The 25,557-nt window shown below is 37.3% G+C and overlaps 1 protein-coding gene across 1 annotated transcript; it reads right to left on the reverse strand.

Moving 5' to 3' along the window:
* Positions 1-1,982: 1,982 nt before the first annotated feature.
* On the reverse strand, positions 1,983-24,113 carry LOC132275139 (long chain acyl-CoA synthetase 6, peroxisomal). Its single transcript, XM_059776545.1, has 23 exons — positions 23,981-24,113; positions 22,422-22,482; positions 22,265-22,342; positions 22,046-22,117; positions 21,885-21,966; positions 21,614-21,719; positions 21,449-21,525; positions 20,999-21,043; positions 20,818-20,904; positions 7,763-7,852; positions 7,489-7,568; positions 7,280-7,373; positions 6,697-6,785; positions 6,526-6,614; positions 5,628-5,757; positions 5,359-5,477; positions 3,961-4,084; positions 3,774-3,860; positions 3,276-3,379; positions 3,126-3,211; positions 2,521-2,607; positions 2,360-2,446; positions 1,983-2,272 (listed from the first exon to the last, which is right to left on the reverse strand). Exons 1-23 carry the CDS (start codon positions 24,096-24,098, stop codon positions 2,174-2,176), a joined length of 2,091 nt encoding a protein of 696 aa, XP_059632528.1. The 5' UTR covers positions 24,099-24,113; the 3' UTR covers positions 1,983-2,173.
* Between the last annotated feature and the right edge of the window lie 1,444 nt (positions 24,114-25,557).

Here is a 25,557-nt window from a genome sequence, read left to right on the forward strand (position 1 = left end):
ATAACTTGATATATAAAAGCGTTTAGGATTGGAGTATGATTAGAAAAAATACTGAAAATCGTAAGAAAGAAGAGACTGAAAATTAGAGTTTGAAGACTAAAACTTATAATATCTTACTCTTTATTAATTAAAATCTTTTGTCGATCATAGACATAGGCTTAGACTTAAGCCAAACCACATAAATTCTCGTGTTTATTTTATTTTTATTTTTTTTTCAAAGAGGTTTAATAAGAGACAGAAATTAAAGGGAGAGGGACCTTGGACTGACTAAAAGATAAAGTTACCATCAACTGCCATAAACATTTGAATACCTAGTACGTGATTATATTATAGAAGTCAATAAATAAATAAGAAATGAGAGAGAGGATCCAACTAACGAGATGGTGGTCACCGCGGCTAGGGGTGGTTGGGGGTGGTGGCAGGAGGTTCAGAGAAGAGAGAGAAAACAAAGAGGGAACAGTATGGAGGAAAGAGAGGAAATAATTTTAATATGGATTGTGGGCAAAAATGTCAATTCATAATCCCAGATTTATTTCTTTATTTTATTATTAAAATTATCATGGTAAAAGAGCAATTTTACCTTGAATTTTAGTCTCAAGTCAAATGAGAGAGTGTAAGAGTTTTTAAAAGTTTTATCTGAGTGTAGGGTCGTGAGCTCTCTATCTCAATATGACCTCTCTATCTCAATCCTTCTTTAAAACAATCTCATCTCCAAACAAAACTCTCTTCAATCATAGTTCCATCAAGTTAGAGATACAATTTACAAAAATATTAAGAAATAAGTTAGAAATTATAACTTTTTTTGTAAGGTGTTTTCTTAACTTAATGGAACCGAAGCACTGTTCTAATTTTGGTCCATCCCACCCCACCTATTGACCTAGCCTCACCTTTATTCCAACTCTAGACTTGCTTCTTCGCATTTCATCAGTAAAAGTGCTGGTCCCAAATGTGCTTTTGTACCTGGTTGGCCTTTGGACCTTGGGCCTCTTTTTTCCTTTGAGAACTTCTGTACAATTGTCTTTTGTTTTTAATACTTGCCCAAGCCCAACACAAGAACAGATTTTTCACACTTCAAAAGATCTAGCCCAAACTTTCCAGGCCCATTGTGGACTAGACTACTAGTATTAAACAATAAACATCCGTTAGTAACGGCTAGTTGAGGTGACCGTCACGACTGCATATTCAACTTTAGCATTCAATGATCACAACCCCACTAAAGTTAAGAGCAAGTGGTGTGGGGGCTAAAAGGTTATTGGATCTTTTCCAATATCAACCCATACTTTGCATAATGTTTCATCTTCTTCAATAGACTAATTTGTTTTCGTACCCTAAAATTATGTTGGGATTGACATGGTTGGAATTGAGATGGTTAGAATTGGTAATGAGTGGGAATTGGGGATATGGTACAAGTTGGAATTGAGAAGGTTGGAATGGGAAATAAGAGTATTGGAGTTGAGATGAATTTTCGGATTGAAAAAAAATTAAAGAATCCAAATTATAATTGGATTGCGGTGGTAATTCGGAGTTATGAGACTGGTTGAGTTAGGAGCAATGGAATGGAGGTTGAAGATCCATAAAAATGAATGTTAAAAAAATATTGAGAGAGAATTATTGAAGATGAAAATTAGTATTTATAGAGTAAATAGCTGTTAAAACTGCTGTTGAAAAAGTCATTTCTGTCTCCTTTTTACGTTGTATCAACTGATTCATTGTGATAATCTATACAAGACAGCAGCCAATTAAACAAAAGAAAAAAATTAATGCATATTCTACAAACACCTCTCTGTCTGTAGAGAACCCAATGGATTAGTGTTTGTGGGGCCCACAAAAAGACACTCCATTTGTTGTGCATACCGCCCCCCTCTCTCTCTATACTGACACACTATCTCTCTACAAGTACATGCGCCCCGGATGCTCTTACACATGTACACAGCCTTAAACTCAATATTGATTCTCCAAATATATATATATATGCACTTAAATGGCCTGAATATCAAGGGATATAAACTAAACTCAAATATGGCTACAATGCTCAAATGTTACTCAGTGATGTTGGCTACAATATCAAACAGTAGTTCGTGAAATGTTGTAATTGGTAAGTTTTTCGAGTTGGACACTGCTTAAAAATAAAAAATGGAAATGCCGGATCATCCTCTGTATTTGAGGCTGTATTTCACAACATGCTCTTGGGAGAGGGATCAGAAGTCGAAAGTTCCGCATACATGTCAGCAATTTCTTTGGCAAAATATGCCTTTGCTTGAGGTCTCTTGATCTGAAAGAAAAGAACAAAACACAGTTGAGTCTGTCATTCTCAGTTCATCTACAGCAGTAATATTTTGCTCCCAGATTTTTCACTTGCCTTAAATGTTGGAGTGAGCAGACCATTCTCCAATGTAAATGGTTCGACAACCAAAGTTACAGCTTTTGCAAATTCAAAACCCCTCAACTGCAGTGAAGTATACCCATATGAATATGTAAAGCAAAAGAAAAGAATACGCGTTTGTCAGTGACATAGAACACCTGAGCTTCCCTTCCAATGACGTCCATGTCAGTCAAGACAGCAGCCCTAGCTCTTGCATCACTGCGCAGTTGTCCTAGATCTTCATACTGCAGTTGCGTGTATAATTCCATGAAATACTAAGACAAAAATGCACGCCAAGACACTACCATACATCACAATAATATGTTGTGACCACAAAAATAATAAAGAATCAGCCATCTTTTGTTTTTGGAAGACAGTTTGGTACATTGGATGAGATAATCAAGTTCAAGGTATCCAGATTGAAAATACTTGTTTGGGCTTCCTGATGAACAATTTATATCCTTTCTACATCAAAATTTCCGTAGTCACAAATTTTAATTTCACAAGTTAAATGGTCGGATTAGTAGGAATATTGGAAGACTTGTATATTCAAAACAAACAAATTCCTTTCTGAACTTTATTTTTCAACATGATTATGCCTACAGGGAAACATTTTAGTACAAAAATATGGCAAAAAAGGTGATTTGAACTTTGGCTGTCACAGTCGTGCACTTGTAATCAATTTTTGAATAATTTTAAAAAGTAACTTCACAACTATGATGAATATCAATGTCATGTTTGCTAGACTAAGTGAAGAAATCACCTTGATGCCTTCAGTTGAAGCCCAAGCTTTCAACACATCCTGGTCGACCGAGACAACAGCAACCAAGGAAGAGTTCAGGCTGTCACCTACAAGCAAAAATAAATCAGCAGTCACACACACACCCACACACACAGAGACTTTTGTTCTTACCATATATAAAGCACTGTGCAATAAACTTGCATTTAGCATATACATTCTCGATTTTCTCTGGAGCTATATACTCTCCCTGTGCCAACTTAAAAATGTTCTTCTTCCTGTAATAATATTACACAACTGAGTACAATGCTCAAGTAAAAACTTTTTGCTTACACTCCTAAAACTGTAGTTAACATGTTCCAAACTCAATTAATGTAGGATGACATGGATGCTTTTGCATAAGTAACAGTAGTAGAAAAGAATGTTGTGTGAAAAACAAAAATGGAAAAAGAAAAATCATGTGGCCGACCCATTCATATGGTATTAAGGCAAGTATTGTGATTCAGACTCAAAACAAAAGGCAGACGTGAGAATATACTACAAATACATAGCCTTTGACAAAAGTGGACAGCCTGCATATGCAGACTAGATCACTAGAATCCATTTTACCACATCCATGCCAACAAATGAGGTAAGAGGCATGCCATTATGAATCTCATCAATAGATCTTACCTATCAATTATTTTTAGGCGACCTCCAGAGAACCACAAACCTATGTCTCCTGTATGAAGCCATCCATCTTCATCAATAACTTCTCTCCTGCCCAATTTTCTTAGGCCATTAGACGTTTTCAACTTTGACAAATTCAACATATTCAAATTATAATTTAGGACGTGAAACAGAAAGCGAAGGTGAGTACGTCTGCACTTCGTCTTTATGGTAACCTTGGAATACAGTAGGGCCCCTTACACAGATTTCTCCCCGTGGATAGGGCTGATCCTCAGACGTGTAGTTCATTTCCGGAACATCTACAAGCTTTATCTCTGAAACAGGAAAAGTAGAAAATAAAAATAACCCAGAGTGAGTAGAATTTTTCAAAAAAAATATAATGAAAAAACAAGTAACATAAGTGCAAAAAATGTTATGAAGAGAATATGAATCTTGCATTAAGAAACCCCTTTTTGTCAACTCATAATCATCTTCACAAATAAATTAGTTACTTACCAGTTAATACTTTCAATGCATAAATTCAATCCATTCACTTGATGTGTTTAGGGGTTATTGCTTGATGCAATGATAAAAGCTCAAGTTTTCAAGTGTGCTAACACGGGTTCAAGTGTAGAAGCAGTCATCATGTGCAAAATAAAACCAAAAGTTAGGTCTATCTCCAATCTTTCCTTCTTGATACCTCGTGTGGGTGGAACAAGCACCATGTAATGGCTTCTTTATAGGATAAAGACTTGAAGAAATCAAGTTGCCTATAATACTCCATAAATTCAGTACAATGCTTACGGCTTACGTATGTTACATGGACTTAGGTGTGTGTGTTGGTGGGTGTTAGTCTAAAATCGTCATATCCCCAAACATGAGACACTAGGTCATTGCTAAATATTCATATTTTAAAATTTTCTTATTTTATTTTTTAAGATGTAATAGTGCTCCAATTCAACATAGAGTGAGTCAGCACACACTCATTTTGAAGTAATAATGCGACATATGGAACACAAGAAGAGAGTTCTATGTGCATTTCTGTAGTGCTTGAATTATCAAATATGCTTTCTAGGTGCAGTCCAACTAGGCATGTTGGAAACACATCACAAACCCGTATGAGCTATATCCTGGTGTTGTGTGTTCAAGATGAGCACTTCATGCATTTAGAAGAGTCCATGTAATAAAAGAAATGACCGAAGAAGAAAAAGATGGGTATAACCACATCCATGAATGTAGGACAGATGTAAACAATACAAAACCACCACCACGACAACAGAAAGACAAGGAAGAGAAAAATTAAAGATCCATGTATGCATTTAATTCATAAATAATTCTATCTACACCCCATATCCATGAATGCACATTAGCCTTCCTCAATATATATTCATTAGTTAAGAGAATAATTGGGATGGGGGATGGGGAGAATCAGACTATTCAGCTGGTTGGTGATACATGAAAACAAACAAAAAATGGTTATGTAAAACTATGCCGACACAATTCAGCACAAAGTGGCATCTATTTGAAAATGCTCATTACAAACTGCGAATCTGAAACAGCTTAACCAGGTAATCAATAATTTTTTCTTACAATCAAGTGAATAACATACCGCAAGCAGGATTAGGAGAGCCAACATGACCAGATAGGTTGTCACCCTGATCCATAACGCTTATAACACAAGAGGCCTCAGTCATTCCGTATCCTTCTACAACTTGACAACCAAAGCACCTGTGAAGTAATCTCAAGTTATTAGCAAATTGATTAAAAAGAAAAGAAAAAAGAACTAGTTATTTTTTTCAACAAGTGAAAAAACTAGTCATAAAAACAATAATTCAATATATAGGTGGACATTCATGCCAAGAGAACCCATAAACTTACACCCTCAAGAAGTCCATGACATCAGGAGACAAGGGTGAGGCACCTGAAATCAAATAACGAACTCGGCCTCCAAGCTTTTCCTTTATTTTATTGAACACCAGTCTGTCCCACATTGGAGATGGATTCTTGCCTGAAACATGCAATAACATGTAACTGAACCTCTAAATCTAAGAAACAGCAGAAACTCATCACAAGTTTTCATTTTTCTTTTCCTCTTGTTTAGATTAAAGAAACAGGCAGATCAGAATAATTCAGAAAAGGACACCGCTAAAAAAGGGTGCTGAATCAGATTTGGAACTGTAACTAGATGAACAAATGAACAATTATCTTATTCAACACATAAACACAAAAGGATAAGCAACACAGGTGGATAGAGTTTTGTCTCCAAAAGTTTATAACAATTCAATTTACAAGAAGTATTCTACACGTAATTGTGTTATCCATTTAACAAATTCAATAATACAAAATCAAGTTTTCTTTTATTGAAAAAAATAGAAACAAGTTTTTTTTTATATGAAAAAAAAAAAAAAAAGGGAAGCCCACACAAGAAGAAGAAGAAGAAGTTTTTGTATGGGCACAAATAACTTGATCATACTTTGGAGCTTACTTATAAAGGCTGAAGGTTCACTAAGGCACTAAGATCTCCTGGAGCCTAAGCACAAGTCAAAACATAAGGAACAAATCTTAGCAAAGGCACATGTATCATAGAAATACATATTAAATATACTAATAATAGAAACTTAAAAAATGTAACACATACTAGTCAAAATCAAGATATAGGAACTTTTAAGCACATATCAGTTCAGTTGATTAGCTAAATCAGCATACGCCAAAGAATCTCATGAAAGTGCCTCATATGCTAAAATGCAATAGCAATCTAGTCAATCAAATACTTTACCACTCAATATCGCTTGCTTCTTAGCATTGTAGGCAGCATTAAATAGCCTCTCTCTCAGGACACCAGACATCTTTACAGTGTTCATGACACTGCAGCAATTGAAGCATCTGATTGAATTGTTGATAACTTTAATTGCAACTACATGAATAATTTGAGGATAATAATTATTACCCAGCATATATTCGATTGTACAAGCGTGGAACACTGCAAAATATAGTGGGTCTTAGAGCGGCAATATCATCCATTAATTCCAAATTGTCCTACAGACAAAGGTTAACAGAGCATGTAAGGCTCAAAGAATAAAAAATTCTAACAGGATACTTTTTCTCCTAATGTAGCATGTCAAACCAAGCTGATATTCTTATAGAAAGCATAAGCATTAAACTCCAATACCAACTGAATGTTATAAAAATAACAACGTCAAATCCAAGTTCTTTCAGCTATTTCTAATTTAACAAATGGTATGTCTTATGAGTTAATTATGTGCCACAATGGCCTCTGTGAAATTCCATATATGATGGAGACAAATATTGATGACAATATGTGATATTTGACGTGCACCATTTACTCAATATGATACACTCATAATGATGGTACAGGTTTATCATGATCCAAGTCACATAAAGTGGGAGCGGGAGAGCGTCAATTCTAATATATTAAATAATTGTATGTAATTACTCAAACAATACCCTTCACAAAGTGGAACTAGAAAAGAAAAAGAAAAAGAAAAAAATTGTATAGTTGAGGATCATACTCCCTGGTAAAATCCAACTGCGACTCCAAAATGTGCCGTCATCACCTGGTTAGCCCGTTCATATATGTGTGCCAAAGGAAGATATGATATGAAACTGCCAAAATAGGAGAGAATTTAGGAAAAATAAAATATTGAACATAACTATAAAAAATCACGGTGCACCAATAATGGTGTTATATGTTTTGGTAGACTAAATTATTGATACTCACACATCAGATGGATAGAATTTGACGGTAAGGAATACCCCAGCAACATTTGCAATCAAGTTTCCATGAGTCAATAGAGCTCCCTAACCATAATTACAAAGGAACGTACTTCATTCACTTACCATAGCAGCCAATTAAAAAAAAAAAAAAAAAAATTTCGCGTCAAAATCAGAAAGATATCATTTGCCCCACTTGGATTTGGGTGCGTTGTCTTACTAATAAAAAAATTAAAAAAAAAGGAAGCCATATTATCAGGTTGTACCACTTAAATTATCACCTTTGGTGTCCCAGTTGTACCGCTTGTATAGCAAATTGTGGCAACATCATCAGGTTTTGGTGAGCAGAATGGCTGAAGGCTTTTGCAGCCCTAAAGAAAACAATCCATAAATTTAGAGAACAATTGAACTTACAAAAGTAGAGAAAATTTTAAATAAATTTGCACATCGTCATTAAATATATCATAGGATTTGGAAGCAATACCTCTAAAAGAAACATGAATACATATGGCATCATATGATATCTGCAACTTATGTTCAATACATGCATGACATTGACAAGGGAAAACCTCACCTACCAAGGAAAAGAAGCAATGCTAATGTTCCTAGGAAACTGCATATGTAACCGTGTAGGACATGTGTCTTGCCTAGTCTTAGCAGATGTCATGTGTCTTCCAGATATAAGTTGAGTTTGGTTGGTTCTGCAGCATGTCATGTTTCCCCTAGTTAGCACCTCCAACTATTTATTTTTTCTTCAAGATTGCTATATGGTCTGCACTAGTTTTATAAATCGTCATTATCTCTACCGTCTTTCCCATCATGGAAAGTGAGGAGAGCGCAGTTGACTCTGTTGGAGTTGGTGGGCAAATGAACACAAATGGGATACACTCACATATATTCAACTGAATTAGTAAACACACAATTCAATTTAGAAACACTCACTTCTATAAAGCTGAATTCTTTATCTTGTATTGCTCAATTGTTTTTGTGTTGAAATACACTTACATGACTCACCTATTTATACTACTCAATGGATACTTCTAGTACATGAATTTAATACATGCAATGAACCACACAATGAACCAAAATATTTCATATACACCAAAATGTTCCATGGACTAGCAATTATTATGAGATTCTTTGCACCTTCTCAAGTATCACTTGGTCTTCATAGATGAATCTAGACAAGTCTAGATTCATCTTCCAACATCCCCCCTTAAGCTAGACTTGTGCAACTCCAAGTTTCTCCTTCAATTTAATAAAACTTTTTAACTTCAATGCTTTTGTAAAAATGTCTACAATCTGATCTTCGGTTTTGCACTGTTTGGTGACAATTTCTCCATCTTTAACCAAATCTCTAATGAAGTGATACTTGATTCTAATATGCTTGCTTCTGCCATGAAAAACTTGATTCTTGCTAAGTGTAATTGCTGAATTATTATCACAAAACAAAACAGTATCTTTCACCTGAAAATACTTCAAATCTTCTAATACCCATTTCAACCATAGTGCTTGGCAACCAGCTGTGGACAGAGAAATATATTCAGCTTCTGTCGTTGAAAGTGCTACTACAGGTTGCTTCTTTGATGCCCAAGATACTGCACCTGAACCAATGTTAAAGACATAACCAGAAGTACTTTTGTGATCATCTCCACTACCTCCCCAATCACTATCACTATATCCGATCAGAGTTGAATTTTGAACTCTCTTGTAATGAATTCCATGATCAATTGTACCTCGAATATATCTCAAAATTCTCTTTCCAGCATCCCAATGACTTTGCTTTGGTGCTGCCATGAACTTGCTTAGCATGCTAACTGAAAACATTAAATTTGGTCTTGTTGCGGTTAAGTACATAAGACTTCCCACAAGACTTCTATAGACAATAGCATCAAAATCTTCACTCACATCATTTTTGCTCAACTTCAAACCTACTTCCATGGGTGTTGTACTTGGCGAGGCTTCCTCAATTTTGAACTTTGCAAGCAAATCTTTTGCATATTTCTTTTGTGAAATTATGATCTTATCATTTTTTTGCTTAACTTCGATTCCAAGGAAATAATGAAGAAGCCCCATATCTGTCATCTTGAACTCATTCATCATCGACATCTTGAACTCATCACACATCTTCTTACAACTGCTGGTGAAAATTAAGTCATCAACATATAAGCAAACTATTAAAATATTTCCATTTTTGTCTTCCTTGGTGTAGAGAGCATGTTCATAAGGACATCTCCTGAACCCATTCTTTATGAAAAAACTATCAATGCGACTGTACCAAGCCCTTGGAGCTTGTTTTAAACCATATAAGGCCTTCTTCAAATGACATACCTTGCCTTCTTCACCTTTCTTCACATAACCTGGTGGTTGCTCAACATAAACTTCTTCTTTGATATAGCCATTTAAAAATGCTGATTTTACATCCATTTGATGTATTTTCCATCCTCTTTGAGCTGTTATTGCAAGAATTAATCGAACTATCTCCATTCGAGTCACCGGAGCAAAAATTTCTTCATAATCAATGCCATGTTTTTGTTTGTAACCTTTCACAACAAGTCTTGTGTTGTACTTGTCCACTTCTCCCTTCTCATTTAGCTTTGTTTTGTAAACCCACTCCACATTAAGTGGTTTCTTGTCTATTGGAAGCTCGGTCAATTCCCATGTCTTGTTCCTTTTGATTTCATCAATTTCTTGGTCCATAGCTTTCTTCCATTTCTTATCTTTTGCGGCGTCTTCAAAATTTATTGCATCAGCAAACATCACAAAATTTATCAAGTCATCCCCATCAATTCTTCTTGCTGCTTCATAAATTTACCGGATGTTTCTTGTTTTTGGAGGAGGCGATTCTTCATCACTTGATGATAATGAACTTGAGCTTGGAGAATTTGGTATGTTTTCAACATGCTGAACATCTTGATCTTCTTCTTTGCTTTCCATATCCACAACAGTTGAATTCCTTTCATGAATGGTATTTTCCCATTTCCATGCTTCTTTTTCATTGAACTTCACATCTCGGCTGATGATTATCTTCTTTGAGGTAGGATTATACAACCTATATGCCTTTGAGCTTTCACTATAGCCAACAAAAACACACTTTTCAGATTTATCATCTAATTTACCTCTCTTCTCGTCTGGAATATGGGAGTAAGCAATACTGCCAAAAATTCTTAGATGATTAACACGTGGCTTTAAACCGCTCCAAGCTTCATAAGGAGTCATTCCTTAAACAGCTTTTGTTGTAGCTCGATTTAGTAAATATACCACACATGATACTGCTTCACCCCAAAAAATCTTTGGCATCCCCTTTGTTGTCAACATATTTCGAGCCAACTCCATGATGGTTCTTTTTTTCCTTTCGGCAACTCCATTTTGTTGTGGAGTCCCTCGAACAGTTTTCTGATGTTGAATACCATGCTTGATCAAAAACTTCTTATAACTAATGTACTCACCACCTCGATCAGATCATATGGTTTTGATCTTGTAGCCACTATCATTTTCGACAAGGGCTTTGAATGCTTTAAATCTTTCAAATGCTTCACTCTTTTCTTTCAGCAAATAAATCCATGTTTTCCTGCTATAATCATCTATAAATGTCAGAAAGTAAGATTACCTCCTATTGACATGGTTCGCATTGGTCCACACAAATCTGCATATACCAACTCAAGTGGTTTTGAAGCTCTCCACGCCTTTCCAATGGGAAAAGGCTCTCGATGATGCTTTCCCAAAATGCAAGCTTCACAAACTCCATCTGCTCTATTGATTCTTGGCAAACCTTTCACCATGTTCTTTTGACGCATGTAGGATAATGAGTTGAAATTCACGTGCCCATATCTGTGATGCCATAGCCACGATTCTTCATTCATCACAGCACTAAAACTGACCATCTTCTCATACATAAGCTTCAATGGAAACATTCTGTTTTGTTTCATTTGTACCTTTGTAATCAGCCCACCATTTTTGCCTTTAACCACACAAACATCATTGTTGAAGTGTACATCATTTCCCTTTTTCAGAATCTGTCTAATACTCAAAAGATTGTATTTAAGACCTGGAGCATAATATACATCAGTAATCTTCTGCACTCCCTTCTTACTTTTGACAAGAATGTCGCATTTTCCTCTGACAAAATGTCTTTTATTATCACCAGTTTTGACTTTACTTTAGATAGATTCATCCAAATTTGCAAAGGCGTTCTATCTCCAGTAACGTGATTGCTACAACCACTGTCGATATACCATATATTTTCTGAAACTTCTTCTTGTGTATTGCAAGCCAACATGAAAACTCCTTCTTCCTTTTCTTCCTCCTTGTGTATGAATGTCGAACTGTTACTTGCTTCGTTATCATTCTTTTTGAACCAACAATCTGCTTGAAAATGCCCCAATTTTCCACAATTGAAACACTGGAGATGATATGAGTCACCGCGACCTCTACCTTGTCCTCTGCTTCGACCTCGGCCTCGACCTCTATTCATTCATCTTCCTCTATTAGGAGGAAAATTAGCATTTTCCTTAGACTCAAAAGTTCTTCCTTCACTATTTCTTCCTCTTCCTCGGCCACCTCGATCACTTCTTATTCCTCTCGAACCTTCTCTAAAAGAAGTTTGAGCATAAAATGCTTGTTCTAGAAGCATTGAATCAAAATTCTTTAATCGAAGCTCATGAGATTGGAAATCCCATCAAGCTATTTACTGACAAAGTCGACAAATCTTTTGACTCTTCAAGTGTTATAACGATGAGTTCGAATTTTCTGGGCATACTTCGGAGGATTTTTTCAACAATTCTTTGATATTGAATATATTCTCCATTCACCTTCAATTGGTTAGTGATCGAAAGAATACGATCAAAATATTCTTCTACACTTTCAGAATCTTTCATCTTAATCGTATCGAATTCAGCTCGAAAAGCTTGCAATCTCACCACTTTAACTTTATCTTCACCCTTATAAGTGGCCTGTAACGTATCACACGCTTGCTTTGCTGAAATGGCTGTCGAGATTCTTTCAAAAATTACTTCATCAACTGCTTGATAAATGAAGAACAACGCCTTCCTGTCATTCTTTCGATTCTCCTTCAACTCATTGAGTTGTGCTTGACTTAGCCCCGCTTGATTCTCCGGTTCTTCAAAACCGTTTTCAACAATTTCCCATAAATCTTGGGATCTATACAACACTTTCATTTGTATACTCCACTGGTTGTAATTCTTCCCACTAAACTTGGGAAGTTGGGGCTGCAACATGTTGTTAGACGCTATTTTTCTTTGCCGATCTTGTAACAAGGCTCTGATACCACTTTGTTGGAGTTGGAGGGCAAATGAACACAAATGGGATACACTCACATATATTCAACTGAATTAGTAAACACACAATTCAAAAACATTCATGTCTATAAAGCTGAATTCTTTATCTTGTATTGCTCAATTGTTTTTGTATTGAAATACACTTACATGACTCACCTATTTATACTACTAAATGGATACTTCTAGTACATGAATTTAATACATGCAATGAACCACACAATGAACCAAAATATTTCATATACACCTGTTTACACCATATATATTTTCCGGCTGGAAAGGTTTGTCGTGGCCAATCCCATTGGAAAGGTGATATGTAAAAGCGCAATCATGAAGCAACATCTGGCTTCATCAAATGAAGCCATTTGGTACAAGATCTGCAATTGGAAAGACGTGAACTTTCCAAGGGGACACGCGACAAACATCTGGAAAGCCATGTGTACCTTTGACCTAGTCATCAAGAATGATAACTTCCCCACTCCTATAATATCTCCTAGTTTGTAGGAGTCACTATAAGAATAAGGCAACCACTTGCCTTATTTAGGTGAAGAGATGGCTAAAAATCAGCAAAATTGGTTAAAAACGTGATGCATTTACCAAAGAAAGATGAGAAAAATGTGGGACACGTGGCATGATCTGGACCTTCCAGATAGAATTTCTCAACTGCTGGAACTGCTGCCTTTCCATCTGGGCAGTTACAAAATGTGGGATAAGGCCTACAAACATGCATTCAACCGCTAAAGTCCACTATCTATCAGTTATAAATCATGGGAGAACATGTTCTTACATGTGTCAACACTATGAGAAAACTAAGGAAGACATGGGACACGTGGCAAGATCTGGACCTTTCAGGTAGAAGTTCTCAACTGCTACTGTAACTGCTGCCTTTCCATCTGGGCAGTTCCAGAACGTGGGAGAAAGCTTGCAAGCATGTATTCAACCACCAAGTCCACCATCTATCAGTTATAAGTCATGGGAGAATATGATTTTACACTTGGCAACATTTAGAGAAAGTTGAAAGATCATGGGACACATGACAGTCCGAGATTTGGCCACGTGGAAGTTGCTGAAGCTGCCACATCAAGCTGCTAGATGCATGGAAGCTCTATAAATAGAGCACTTATGCTTCACTTGCAAACCCTGTTCAACACACACAACCAACAACACTTCAATTTCTTTATATTCATGTATCTTTACATTCATGTAATGCAATTTCAATATGTTTAATTCAAGTCCCGCACTTACTATTCCTACTTTTCAGCACTTTACTTCGAAGTCCTGCACTTTCAATACAGCTTTCCTTTCCACTAGCCATAGTTCAGTCCGAAAGTCCTTTTTCAAAGCAAAAAGAACCCTTGAAGGTGGTAATTCCAGTCCTTCATTCAATCGCCTGATCCCTACAATTTCCTACTGGATAGTTGTTCGGATATCCACTTTGGAACGACAGCAGTTCCTGACACGCCCGACGTTCACCCTCCTTTCCTAATTGGAAAGGACCCCGGTTTTTAGGAGCCGAACATAATTGGCACGCCCGGCGACATCTAAACAGATTGTTTAATGGCCGGTGGAAGAAGGCAAGGCAAGTCTGTCCAAGACCCTCCCGAACTAGAAGAGATGCAAGCCAGTGAACTTCCAGTGAAAAGTTCACGATTTGCACCTGATGAAAATGATATGGTGGAAAAATTTGCTCAAACAATGGCAAATGGACCCATCATGGACAACATCCGCATGATGGCAATGCAACAAGATAGGTTTGGGCAAAACCAAGCTAGAGTCGCCCAAGACTTAGCCATAGTTGTGTAAGACCAATCTAAGGCTAGTCAAGACCATGCAAAAGCCGCTTTTGCTAACGAGCGAAAGTTAGAAGAAATGGTAGACCGAATCTCTCAAAGGTTCAAGTCTATGTTGGAACGGACCCTTAGAAGCTCAAACCAAGGTTTAGCCCCTCGGCCAAACCACTCTGAAGGGTCTCAACAGTCGGCCTTCCAAGCTAGCAGGCCGGCCACGTTTATTAAAGAAAGTTCCTCTCAACAACATGCAGGGTCGTTCCCTCCAACTCAGCAGCAGGTGCAGTCCCTTCCAATGGAACAGACTTACACTCCAGCTGCACCTGTGACTGCTCCAGTGGCACAGATGACTGTTCCATAAGCTGCGCCCATGCCAACCATCCAGCAAGTTCAGAATCCTCCACATGTGGCATTTCTACAACAAACTTGGCATGATCAGCCTGGCCAACCATGGCCGTATCACAACCCTCAAGCACAACAGAATGTTCCACCTGTGAACATTCAGTCAGCCGCACCTGTTCCAGCAAGGCCACCCATGGTCATTCCTATAGCAGTTAGGGGGCAACCTTTTCCAAGGGAGCCACTTCTTGACCAAGGGGGAAGGAACCGTGGCAGGAACAACTATGAAGATGCCAACCCCTTGCTTATGGCAGGTGGGGGGCATCAAGTGGCCAATCAACCTCAAGGTTGGCCAGACAACAACTTTCTACAACCTATGGTGCTTGATAGAGGCCAATTTGCAGAATTCTTTTAACAGGAATTTGGCCTAACTCGAAGGGGTGGAAGGCCAACTTGCAGAAAGCCCTATCCAGAGTTCATTGATAAAGTTGAATTTCCAAGGAATTTCAGAGTTTGCAACGTTCAATGGAGAGGGCGAACAGTCTACCTTGGAACATATCAGTAAGTTCACTGTCCAATGTGGAAAAGCAATAGCCAATCCATGGTTGAAAGTACGCTTGTTTCCAAACACACTGACTGGATATGCTTTCAGGTGGTATTTCAACTTGCCAGCCAACTCCATTCAAAGTTGGTAGCAATTTGAGGATTTATTCCATACTAAGTTTTATAGAGCTGAGCTTGAAGTGTCTGTGGCAGACCTTTCCAGACTTCATCAACTACCTGGAGAGTCTGTGATGAGTTTCCTTTCCAGATTCAGGCGGGCCAAGTTTAAATGTAATTTGTCTTTGCCGCCAAAAGAATATGTGAAGATGGCTGTGAACGGCCTAGATTTTGAACTTTGCAAGAAGTTTGAAGGTGTAAAATTTCATGATTTGTTTGACTTGGCCGGCAGAGTGGCTAAGTATGAATAGCTTCTTCGTGAGGAACAAGACCGGAAGAGCTCTTCCAAGGGCACTTACTATCGTGATCCTAATTATGAGGTGTTTACCACTAAAACTGAAGGGGAGTTTGAAGTAAATGTACCAAGCTCAACATAAAGAAGGCTTATACTTGTGAGGCCTTGACAAAACCAAAGTCAGCCACGGCCAACTTGCAGGCCGCTTCTGGTTCCAAGTGGAAGGGAGCAAACCCCTCCAAGAGTTATTCTTTTGACATCTCTAAAGCCGAGCATATTTTTGATTTGCTCATGGCTGACAAGCAACTGATTTTCACAACAAGCCACAAGATGCCATCGGCCTCAGAAATGGCCATGAAAGAGTATTGCAAATTTCACAATTCATGGAGGCATTCCACTAATAATTGTGTGATTTTCCGTAACATAGTGCAAAAGGCGATTAAAGATGGCAGGTTGAAGTTTCCAGAAAAAATAGAAGTCATGGGTGTTGATGAAAATCCTTTCCCCAAGGTTGTTGCCACAATTGTTACTTCCCTTGCAGCAGAACACCCTAAGAAGAAGGTGGACTTGGCAGATTCAAGAGCTAGTGGAAAACTTGAAAGTCCTGAAGCCGCAGCGTCCTTGGAGAAAACAGTGGTCGAGTTGGAAAGGCAACTCCGTGAGGCTCAAATAGCCTTAATCCAGCAAGGTTGTTGCCCCAAGTGTAAGATTCAGAATGAAGGTTGTCATAGAAATGTTCTAGAGGAGAATCTGTCTAATGATGACCGAGGCAAAAAAAAGGAAGGTCCATGCCCGGTTGACTTTCCAAAAGGTAGAAAACACAGTTATTGTAACTATTCCAGAGAAGGAAAGCCGGATCCATCCAAAAAGAAAGGCAGCAGAAAGGAGATCAAAATTCCTTCCAAGGAGTATAGAAAGGAATAGAATTTCCTATCAAGCAGGGCCTCGTCCTAGCAGAAAGTTTGAAAGTAGTAGATGGCAAGACAGAGGTTCTGAAGGTGATAAGCATTCCAGGCCAAAAATGGCCTCGGAGGCATGGGTTAGAAGGGGGAGTGAACATCTCCGACCAAGAATGGTTAGACCTCCTACCTTGCAAGATGAGGGGTGGAGAAGACTTGATCATCCCAAGTTTTCCATTCATGATGACTCTTATATGACCCGCACACAAAAGCGAAGGAAGCAAAGGAAGAGGGCTGATGGAAGGAAATTATGGGAGAAAGACCATGGTTGGTCTAATTGGTCAAAGAAGACTACTAAGCTATCAAACTTGTCTGAACTTCCAGCTAAAGGAGGGGTTAGAGATCCTGATGATTTATTAGATTTGGTTTCAGAGGTTGGAAATTCCTTGACTGCAGACGACCCTCCTATAAAAGATAGAACAGACTTGGAAATCCCCAACAGTTCCAACAGCAGCAAAAAGATCTGTTTTGGGAGCCTTCCAGGTGAATTTACTTACAACTGGCATTTGAGGCCTTTCCATTCTTTGGCCTTGAAATTACTTTGCCAATTTGATGATTTCCAACTAAAATATTGGCCAAGACATTTGAACACGGAGGCTGATGATCTAGCACAACTAGCCTCTCGAGTGAAAGTCCCACTGGGCGTAGAAGAGACCATGATCACAATCAAAAGAAGGACTCTCCCTTCTATAGAGTCACGGCATGAGATGGCACGTCATTTCCAAGTTGACGAGCCAGAAATAATCAAACCTGCCAAGAAGACATGGGAGATTTTCAATGTTGATATAGATGGATTAGACTTGGAATATTGGAGAACACTAATTATCCAATTCTTGCAGGAGCCTAGTACCAATGTGGACAAGAGGGTTCAGCTTTTGGCGCCACATTACATTTTGATTGATGGAGGATGATCCCACAAGCATCCTGTGAATGGGGTATACTTGAAAGAGTATCACCCTTCCATCTATGAAAACTGGAAATCCACAATCATTCAACTGGCCAAGTAAAATGGCTGGTATCTTCTTTTCCAAGTAAACCGGAAAATTGGAAAGGCCATACTTCGACCATTCCAAGAAGGAAAAGCTAAGTACTTGGAAAAGTATATTGGCTAAAGTTATGAAGCAGACTTAGCTAAATTTCTAAGATCAGCTGATTTCCTAAATATGGAGCATTTCATTGAGAAGAGGCTACATTACATGGTCCAGGTTTTATTCATATTGGAAATTACTCATCTTGCTTATACATACATTTGAATGTTAGCAATTCCAAGCTAAGTCCAGCCATACTGAAAATATTTCAGAAACTTTTTCTTATCCCTTTACTTTATACAAAATATCCCCTCCTTCTTTCAATACTTCCACTTCCACTTCTTCTTCTTCAATTTCTTTTTCTTCTTCTTCATAATGGCGGAATTTAAATCCCACGCCTTGTGATCGAGTACTCCACAAGGCATGGAATTTGGGGGACATATGTTTACACCATATATATTTTCCGGCTGGAAAGGTTTGTCGTAGTTAATCCCATTGGAAAGGTAATATGTAAAAGCGCAATCATGAAGCAACATCTGGTTTCATCAAATAAAGCCATTTGGTACAAGATCTGCAGTTGGAAAGACGTGAACTTTCCAAAGGGACACATGACAAACATCTGGAAAGCCATGTGTACCTTTGACCTAGTCATCAAGAATGATAACTTCCCCACTCCTATAATATCTCTTAGTTTGTAGGAGTCACTCCAAGAATAAGGCAACCACTTACCTTATTTAGGTGAAGAGGTTGCTAAAAATCAGCAAAATGGGTTAAAAATATGATGCATTTACCAAAGAAATATGAGGAAAATATGGGACACGTGGCATTATCTGGACCTTCCAGATAGAATTTCTCAACTGCTAGAATTGCTGCCTTTCCATCTGGGCAGTTACAAAATGTGGGATAAGGCCTACAAACATGCATTCAACCGCCAAAGTCCACTATCTATCAGTTATAAATCATGGGAGAACATGTTCTTACATGTGTCAACACTATGAGAAGACTAAGGAACACATGGGACACGTGGCAAGATCTGGACCTTCTAGATAGAAGTTCTCAACTGCTGCTGTAACTGCTGCCTTTCCATCTGGGTAGTTCCAGAACGTGGGAGAAGGCTTGTAAGCATGTATTCAACCACCAAGTCCACCATCTATCAGTTATAAGTCATGAGAGAATATGGTTTTACACTTAGCAACATTTAGAGAAGGTTGAAAGATCATGGGACACATGGCAGTCCGAGATTTGGCCACGTGGAAGCTGCTGAAGCTGCCACATTAAGCCGCTACATGCATGGAAAGCTCTATAAATAAAGCACTTATGCTTCACTTGCAAACTCTGTTCAACACACACAACCAACAACACTTCAATTTCTTTACATTCATGTATCTTTACATTCATGTAATGCAATTTCAATATGTTTAATTTAAGTCCCGCACTTACTATTCCTACTTTCCAGCACTTTACTTCGAAGTCCTGCACTTTCAATACAGCTTTCCTTTTCACTAGCCATAGTTCAGTCCGAAAGTCCTTTTTCAAGGCAAAAAGAACCCTTGAAGGTGGTAATTCCAGTCCTTCATTCAATCGCCTAATCCTACAATTTCTTACTGGATAGTTGTTCAGATATCCACTTTGGAACGACAGCAGTTCCTGGCACGCTCGACGTTCACCCTCCTTTCCTAATTGGAAAGGACCCCAGTTTTTTGGAGCCGAACAACACCAAAATGATCCATGTACTAGCAATTATTATGAGATTCTTTGCACCTTCTCAAGTATCAGTTGGTCTTCATAGATGAATCTAGACAAGTCTAGATTAATCTTCCAACAAACTCAAGCACTAATTTGAGTTTGGAATCCACACCCTCCAACCCTCTACTGCCATTTCTTCCCCCCCCCCCCCCCCCCCCCGGCGGTCCGTCTCTCTCTCTCTCTCTCAAATTGCCTCGGCCACATCCAGTACCATTCTCCCAGACCCCACACCATATCTGTGTACCATCTCCTCTGCACAAACTCTAACGTATAGTCTACATATGCTTAACAACCAGCAACTTCATTGATATTTAGAAAGTAAGCGAAATTCAGGAAGCCAGATATGAGAAGGTCAGCTCTTCAGATAAAATACATCATGAAAGGCTTAACAAGTATTCAGTTTTCAAGTAGCTTTATTTTCCAAAAAAAAAAAAGTATTCGGTTTTCAAAAAATTGAAGTGCCACTCTAGTCCTAAAGCATTAACAGAATTTTATTATATAGAAAACAACAAATATGGAAGAAGCCACCAAGATTAGGTACTGAAAACAGAACAGTTATGCACAAATGTACCATGCAACTTTCTAGGACATGCATGATCTCTTAACTTCAGTATCATGATTTGTAATTCCATGTAATAATCCTTACAGCACCACTCTGTTCTTAAAGATGCTCTAATAAAAAAGCAGCGAAGATCAAATATGAGTGCAAGAATAAAATAATAAAGAATAGAAAAAAAAAATTAAGAAGAGGAAAAAAAAAAAAAAAAAAATGAAAGCTTTGAAGAAGAAAATTAGGGTTTTATTGAATAAAGTGAATGCAAATTTTTTGAAGGGATCAAAGAAACTTGAAAAAAAAAACAAAAAATTAAAAGAAAAAAGAAAGAAAGAGTTACAGAAATTCTTAGACAAGGAGAATTTTATAGGGACATTTTTTTAAAATTAAAAAAATTACATACACAAAGTAAATAAATAATTTATATATATATATTGAAGAGTCATATTGAGCCCAAGGGACAACTTTAGAAATAGAAAATTTTAGGAGGGGGGGTGATTGCACATAATAAAGTGTGTGTGTGTGTGTATGACGAGCCACGTTGGGCCCGGGCCCAAGATACCTCCGTCCCGGCATTCTTCAAAGGTGACCAGCTTTTATTACTATGAACCATCACGAGAGCATTGGCACCAAAAAACTCTAATGGAACTTTTAAAGGGAAGAACATGTAATCACCTGACTAAGTAGTTCTGAATATGTTACAACCTCAACTCCTGTTGTTGATGGAAGTGATGGCATTTGACTATCTACCCCTCCAACCACCTATGCAATAGTAAAGCAGATTAAAGCAACTTTAGGGAAAACTGACGAACCAGTATCAGGGTCAGTTTTAATTTGTGCAATTCACTTGACATACCACTATTAAACGTAGAGAAGGAATCTCAGACAAGAAGCTCAGCAGCTGCAAATTCCAAGTGAGAGAATAAGACAAGTGCACCATGACACTAAAATAAAGAAAGGTTTGCCAAATTAAGTTCTCAGATGTATCTTCCAACCATTAGTTATATCTATAGAAATCTAATAGTGATCGAAAATCACATCCATATTCCGGATTTCAAAAAAATTCAAAATCCACTATAATTTTCTAAATATTGGACATTACAAGATTAATATAAACTATATGCCAAAATTCCACACAAAGTTCTGAATTTGTCACATTTCTTTGGTAGAAAGGTAGTAACTGCATGAATATTTTACAGCTAAATTCCCATCCTTTAGAGAATTTGACTACAAACAAATTTCAACAATAAAGACTATCTTCTCCTGACACGAACAGCTTTATCAACAGAACATATAGCAAACTCACAGTATTCAATGTCTGCGGCACACAAAATATAGCTTGTACAACAGCATGATTCACAATATATTTTACAGCATCTGGACCTGCAAAGCAAACAAGGAATGATATTAACAACAGAAGGGTCTGGCCAAGTTGAACAAAGATTGTTTTACTGAACAATCAATGACAAACCAAGGGTGTCATATAAAGGAACTGATATATATGAATATGCAGAGCACGCATGATCGACTATTAGCCATTCTGGTCTGTTGATAAAATACAATCCAACACAAGCTCCCTGTAGTGACATCAACCAAATGGGTAATCAGATGTATAGTAGACAAAAGATGCAGGAAGTATAATTGAATGTCCTCATCAAAGCAGGCATCTACAGAAAACCACACAAAATTCAAATAACCTGATGGTCGAATCAAAAAGAGTGCAATGATATTCAAGAACTTGCCTTTGGTATCCCATGAAACACTAGACCAGAACCAACTTCTGATCGAGCAGTACCTGCTTCGCCATATGTCATCCATTTGTACCTTAAAGTGTAGAAGTAAATTCAAATGAATAAGGGAGCTTCAAATATGAATTGCAAGTTTAATTTGAATGCTAACTTACTCTCCAACTGTTCCATCTAAACGAACTCGAGTACCCAAATATTTATAATCTCGAAAAGTCTCAACTGAGTGCCTACGTTTACAAAATTAAGAGGAAATAACTTGGTGAATTCTTCTGAATGAAATTAGCACAGAGGTGGCAAAATATGGACACAAAACATATCAGTAGTAAAAACAGAGTTAAGGCGCGTTTTCAACCAAGTAACGGAGGGATGCTTACACAAAATTATCATGCAAGGTACCAATTTCAGGATGATCGGGGAATCCACTTAAAAGCTTCAAAGGAGTGCGTGCAGATCTGACATGAAAATAATCGTATATTAGCAACTGCCTCGGGGTGATGCTGAGTTAATAAAAATTAAACAGATAATTCCAACCTGTGTACATTCCACTTCCCTGTCCGCAATTTCTCTGGAAGCACAACACTGTACCCTTGCTCTGCTTAGAATTCCAGGCCAGCATTGACAACATTAATACGTGAAAGAAAAATGATGAAAATGGTGATGATAAACAGTTAAAAGAACCAGCCTAGAAAACTAGATTTGTTTTTCCGTTCTTCTCTTTCTACCCGTCTCGAAACCTTGACCTAGGGCTTGGGAGTTAAAATCTAAAGCCACTAAGACAAAAGTGGACCAGTTAGAAAACTAGAATTGACTAGTCAATTAAGACTAATGGAATCACAATGATTAGCGACAGCAATTGGCAACTGAGAGGTATATACTACATCCCGATCTTCTCACAAATAGACATTAGCACACATCTCTAGACTAGTTTCTCTATAATTTATAAATACATTCTACAATCCCCCTTGGAAATTACATTCCATATAAATTCCACAATCCCCCTTGGAAAGTACTTCAACCAATAGTTTGAACATCCTCTCTTGCAATTTTTGAGAATTTAAGTGTCATAACTCCCAAGGGTATTGATAGCATAAAAAACATATTCTTAAAATATTTAGCCAATTCATGTTCAAATCAACCAAACAAAATATGAAATGAATTTGAATAAAAACCCAAACCCCAATTCTAAAGTTCAACTTTTCAGTGTTCCAAGTTCCAGCACAATGTGCCAGCTATCAAGAAATTCAAATGAAGCAATTCCCTTGTAACAATTACCAGCAAAACTCAGATACCAATAAAGCAATTCCTTCCAGTCTTTTACTCCCAACCACTGTGTAGGAAGAACAAGGAATAATTAATGTCTTTTTGTCCATTCTTTTTGTTAATCAGTTCTTCAATACCATAACATAAAGAGAGATAGTTGAAGTTGTTAGGTTCTTTCTCTCGATAAGCACTTTTCAGTGGGTGAAAATGACCTATCCAAATACGAAAAATGTGGGACTTCTAAAACCCCACATCTCCTCTTGTTTCTTTCTATATCGACATCTCCACGTTGAAGAAACTCAGACTCCATTCCAAAAAATAAAATAAAATATATGACGTGATTCCACTTTTTTTTCCCCCTTTTTCTTGTAGGTTTACATTCACATTTCTCTTCAATAACATTAGCCTTCTCATTGGTGCCAAAATGTTCTACAGAATTTTTTTTTTTTTTTTTTTTTTTTTTTTTTTTTTGGGTCCCTTTTAGTCAAATACACACAATCCAATTTTCGAACCAATAAAATCTATATCTCCAAAAGCAACAATTAGAATTCTGGAACTGTCATCAACACTTCATCTTAAAGATTCCTGATCTTGTGTTAATAATAAAATTTTAATAGAAGTGTTTGCTTTGATTGATGCAAAGTTTTAATTTTTCAGATACCAAAACAAGTAAAAACAAAGCAATTCAAAACCTTTACAAAGCAACACGGTATCGTCAACTTGACCTCCAATATCAATAGACAAAACATCTACAGCTAGATAGAACATCATTCACGTAAAGATACATAAACACACCCATATATATATACACACATACATAGAGAGAGTACCAATAAAGAACTCGCCAGTGGTATGGTTGGTCCGGAGAAGAGGTTGTTGGGTGCCGGCGGTGTAGATGAGGTGGTTCTGAATTGCTCTAAGGCGGCGGCGTTGGGCTGTTGAATCCATGGAATTTTCGGCGGAAGAAATGGTGTCATGTGATGTAGGTATCATCATCATGTGCATAATGTTTTACAGAGAGTGAGAGGAGGACAGGGCAACGAATGCTTTACAAATATGGTGTCGTTACATAACTTACATGGTTCCAATAGGGAATGCGTGTTTATTGCTTATTACCATAATTACCATATTATGATTTTGGAGTAAGAAATCATGCTCATCGAATGCTAAATTAAGTAATTACTATACTATGATTTTGGAGTAAGAAATCATTCATAGTCATAAAATGCTAAATTTTGGACGTTAGTGCCGGCGGTTTATCCCAAACCATGCATTTGTCCAAACATTAACGGTATCTAATCAAATATTAAATTAAGGAAAAGTTATCTTTCAAGCCACAGTGAATAATTTATGAGAGAGTAATGCAATCACAGAGCGCTCTCACCGAAAAGTCAAAGAGTTCCCGCTTATAATCATATTTTAGGGATTTGGAAGAGAGAATTAATTAAGAAAGAATCTTTTTCAATAAGAAAAAAAATAATCCACTTTTCTCTCTCTTCCCTCCATGTTATCTCTTTCTCTCTCTTAGTTAACAACCTCAATCAATCTGTCTCTTTCTTGGTTAACCCTATGCAAGCCTTTAGTGTTAATAGCATTCTTAGACAATAATTTTTCAAGAAAACAATTAAAACACCATCCCCCCTCATTCATATCCATGGTAATTTTTTCGTTATCAAGAGATAATGAAAACGACTCAATTTGTTTAAGAGTCTTTTGATTCATAACTTAGAGAAAATCAAACCTTCAAGAAAACAAAGTCTCACCTATCTTCGATAATTGAATTGATGGCATAGGAGAGAGAAACCAAGGATAGAATGCAGGTGGAGAGATTCATTGACAGAAAGACAAATGGTGGGTTGCTCTTCAAGGAAAGGTGGCAAGGATTGAAGAAAAGATTTTTCAATTAAAGTTTGAACATAATTGATTCAAGCTCATGGAGTTTTGATAGTCAATTGTTGGTATTGATTCCTTGTGGTAAGCAAATCAAAGATCAAATCTTGGACTAGAAAAAACAAAAAACTCAATCTTTAATACACCAAGTTTTTGGGTGCAGTTAGAGAAATACGTGAGAAATTAAAGTTGGTAATAGATTTTTAAGCTTTGATTTTATTGAAATTCAATACACAGAATTAGAGGGAGGGTGTTAATCAAGAGTGAGAGAGAGAAAACGTGGAGAGAAGAAAAATAAAAAAAAGGATTATTTGTTTCCTTATTGCAAAAAATTCTTTCTTAATTAATTCTCACTCCCAAATCCCTAAAATAGGAATCATGTGACTTCTAAGCAGGAGTTAAACTTCTTGCGAGAGTCCAAATCCCTAAAAAAAAAGAATGGTGGAATCGTGTGACTTATAAGCGGAAGTTCTTTATACTTTTTGCGAGAGTGCTCTCGCACAATAGTATTACTCTT

This window comes from Cornus florida, unplaced genomic scaffold, assembly GCF_030987335.1.
Source record: "Cornus florida cultivar Cherokee Brave unplaced genomic scaffold, ASM3098733v1 CherokeeBrave_3.0.0_Hap2_Chr09, whole genome shotgun sequence".
Lineage (NCBI taxonomy): Eukaryota > Viridiplantae > Streptophyta > Magnoliopsida > Cornales > Cornaceae > Cornus > Cornus florida.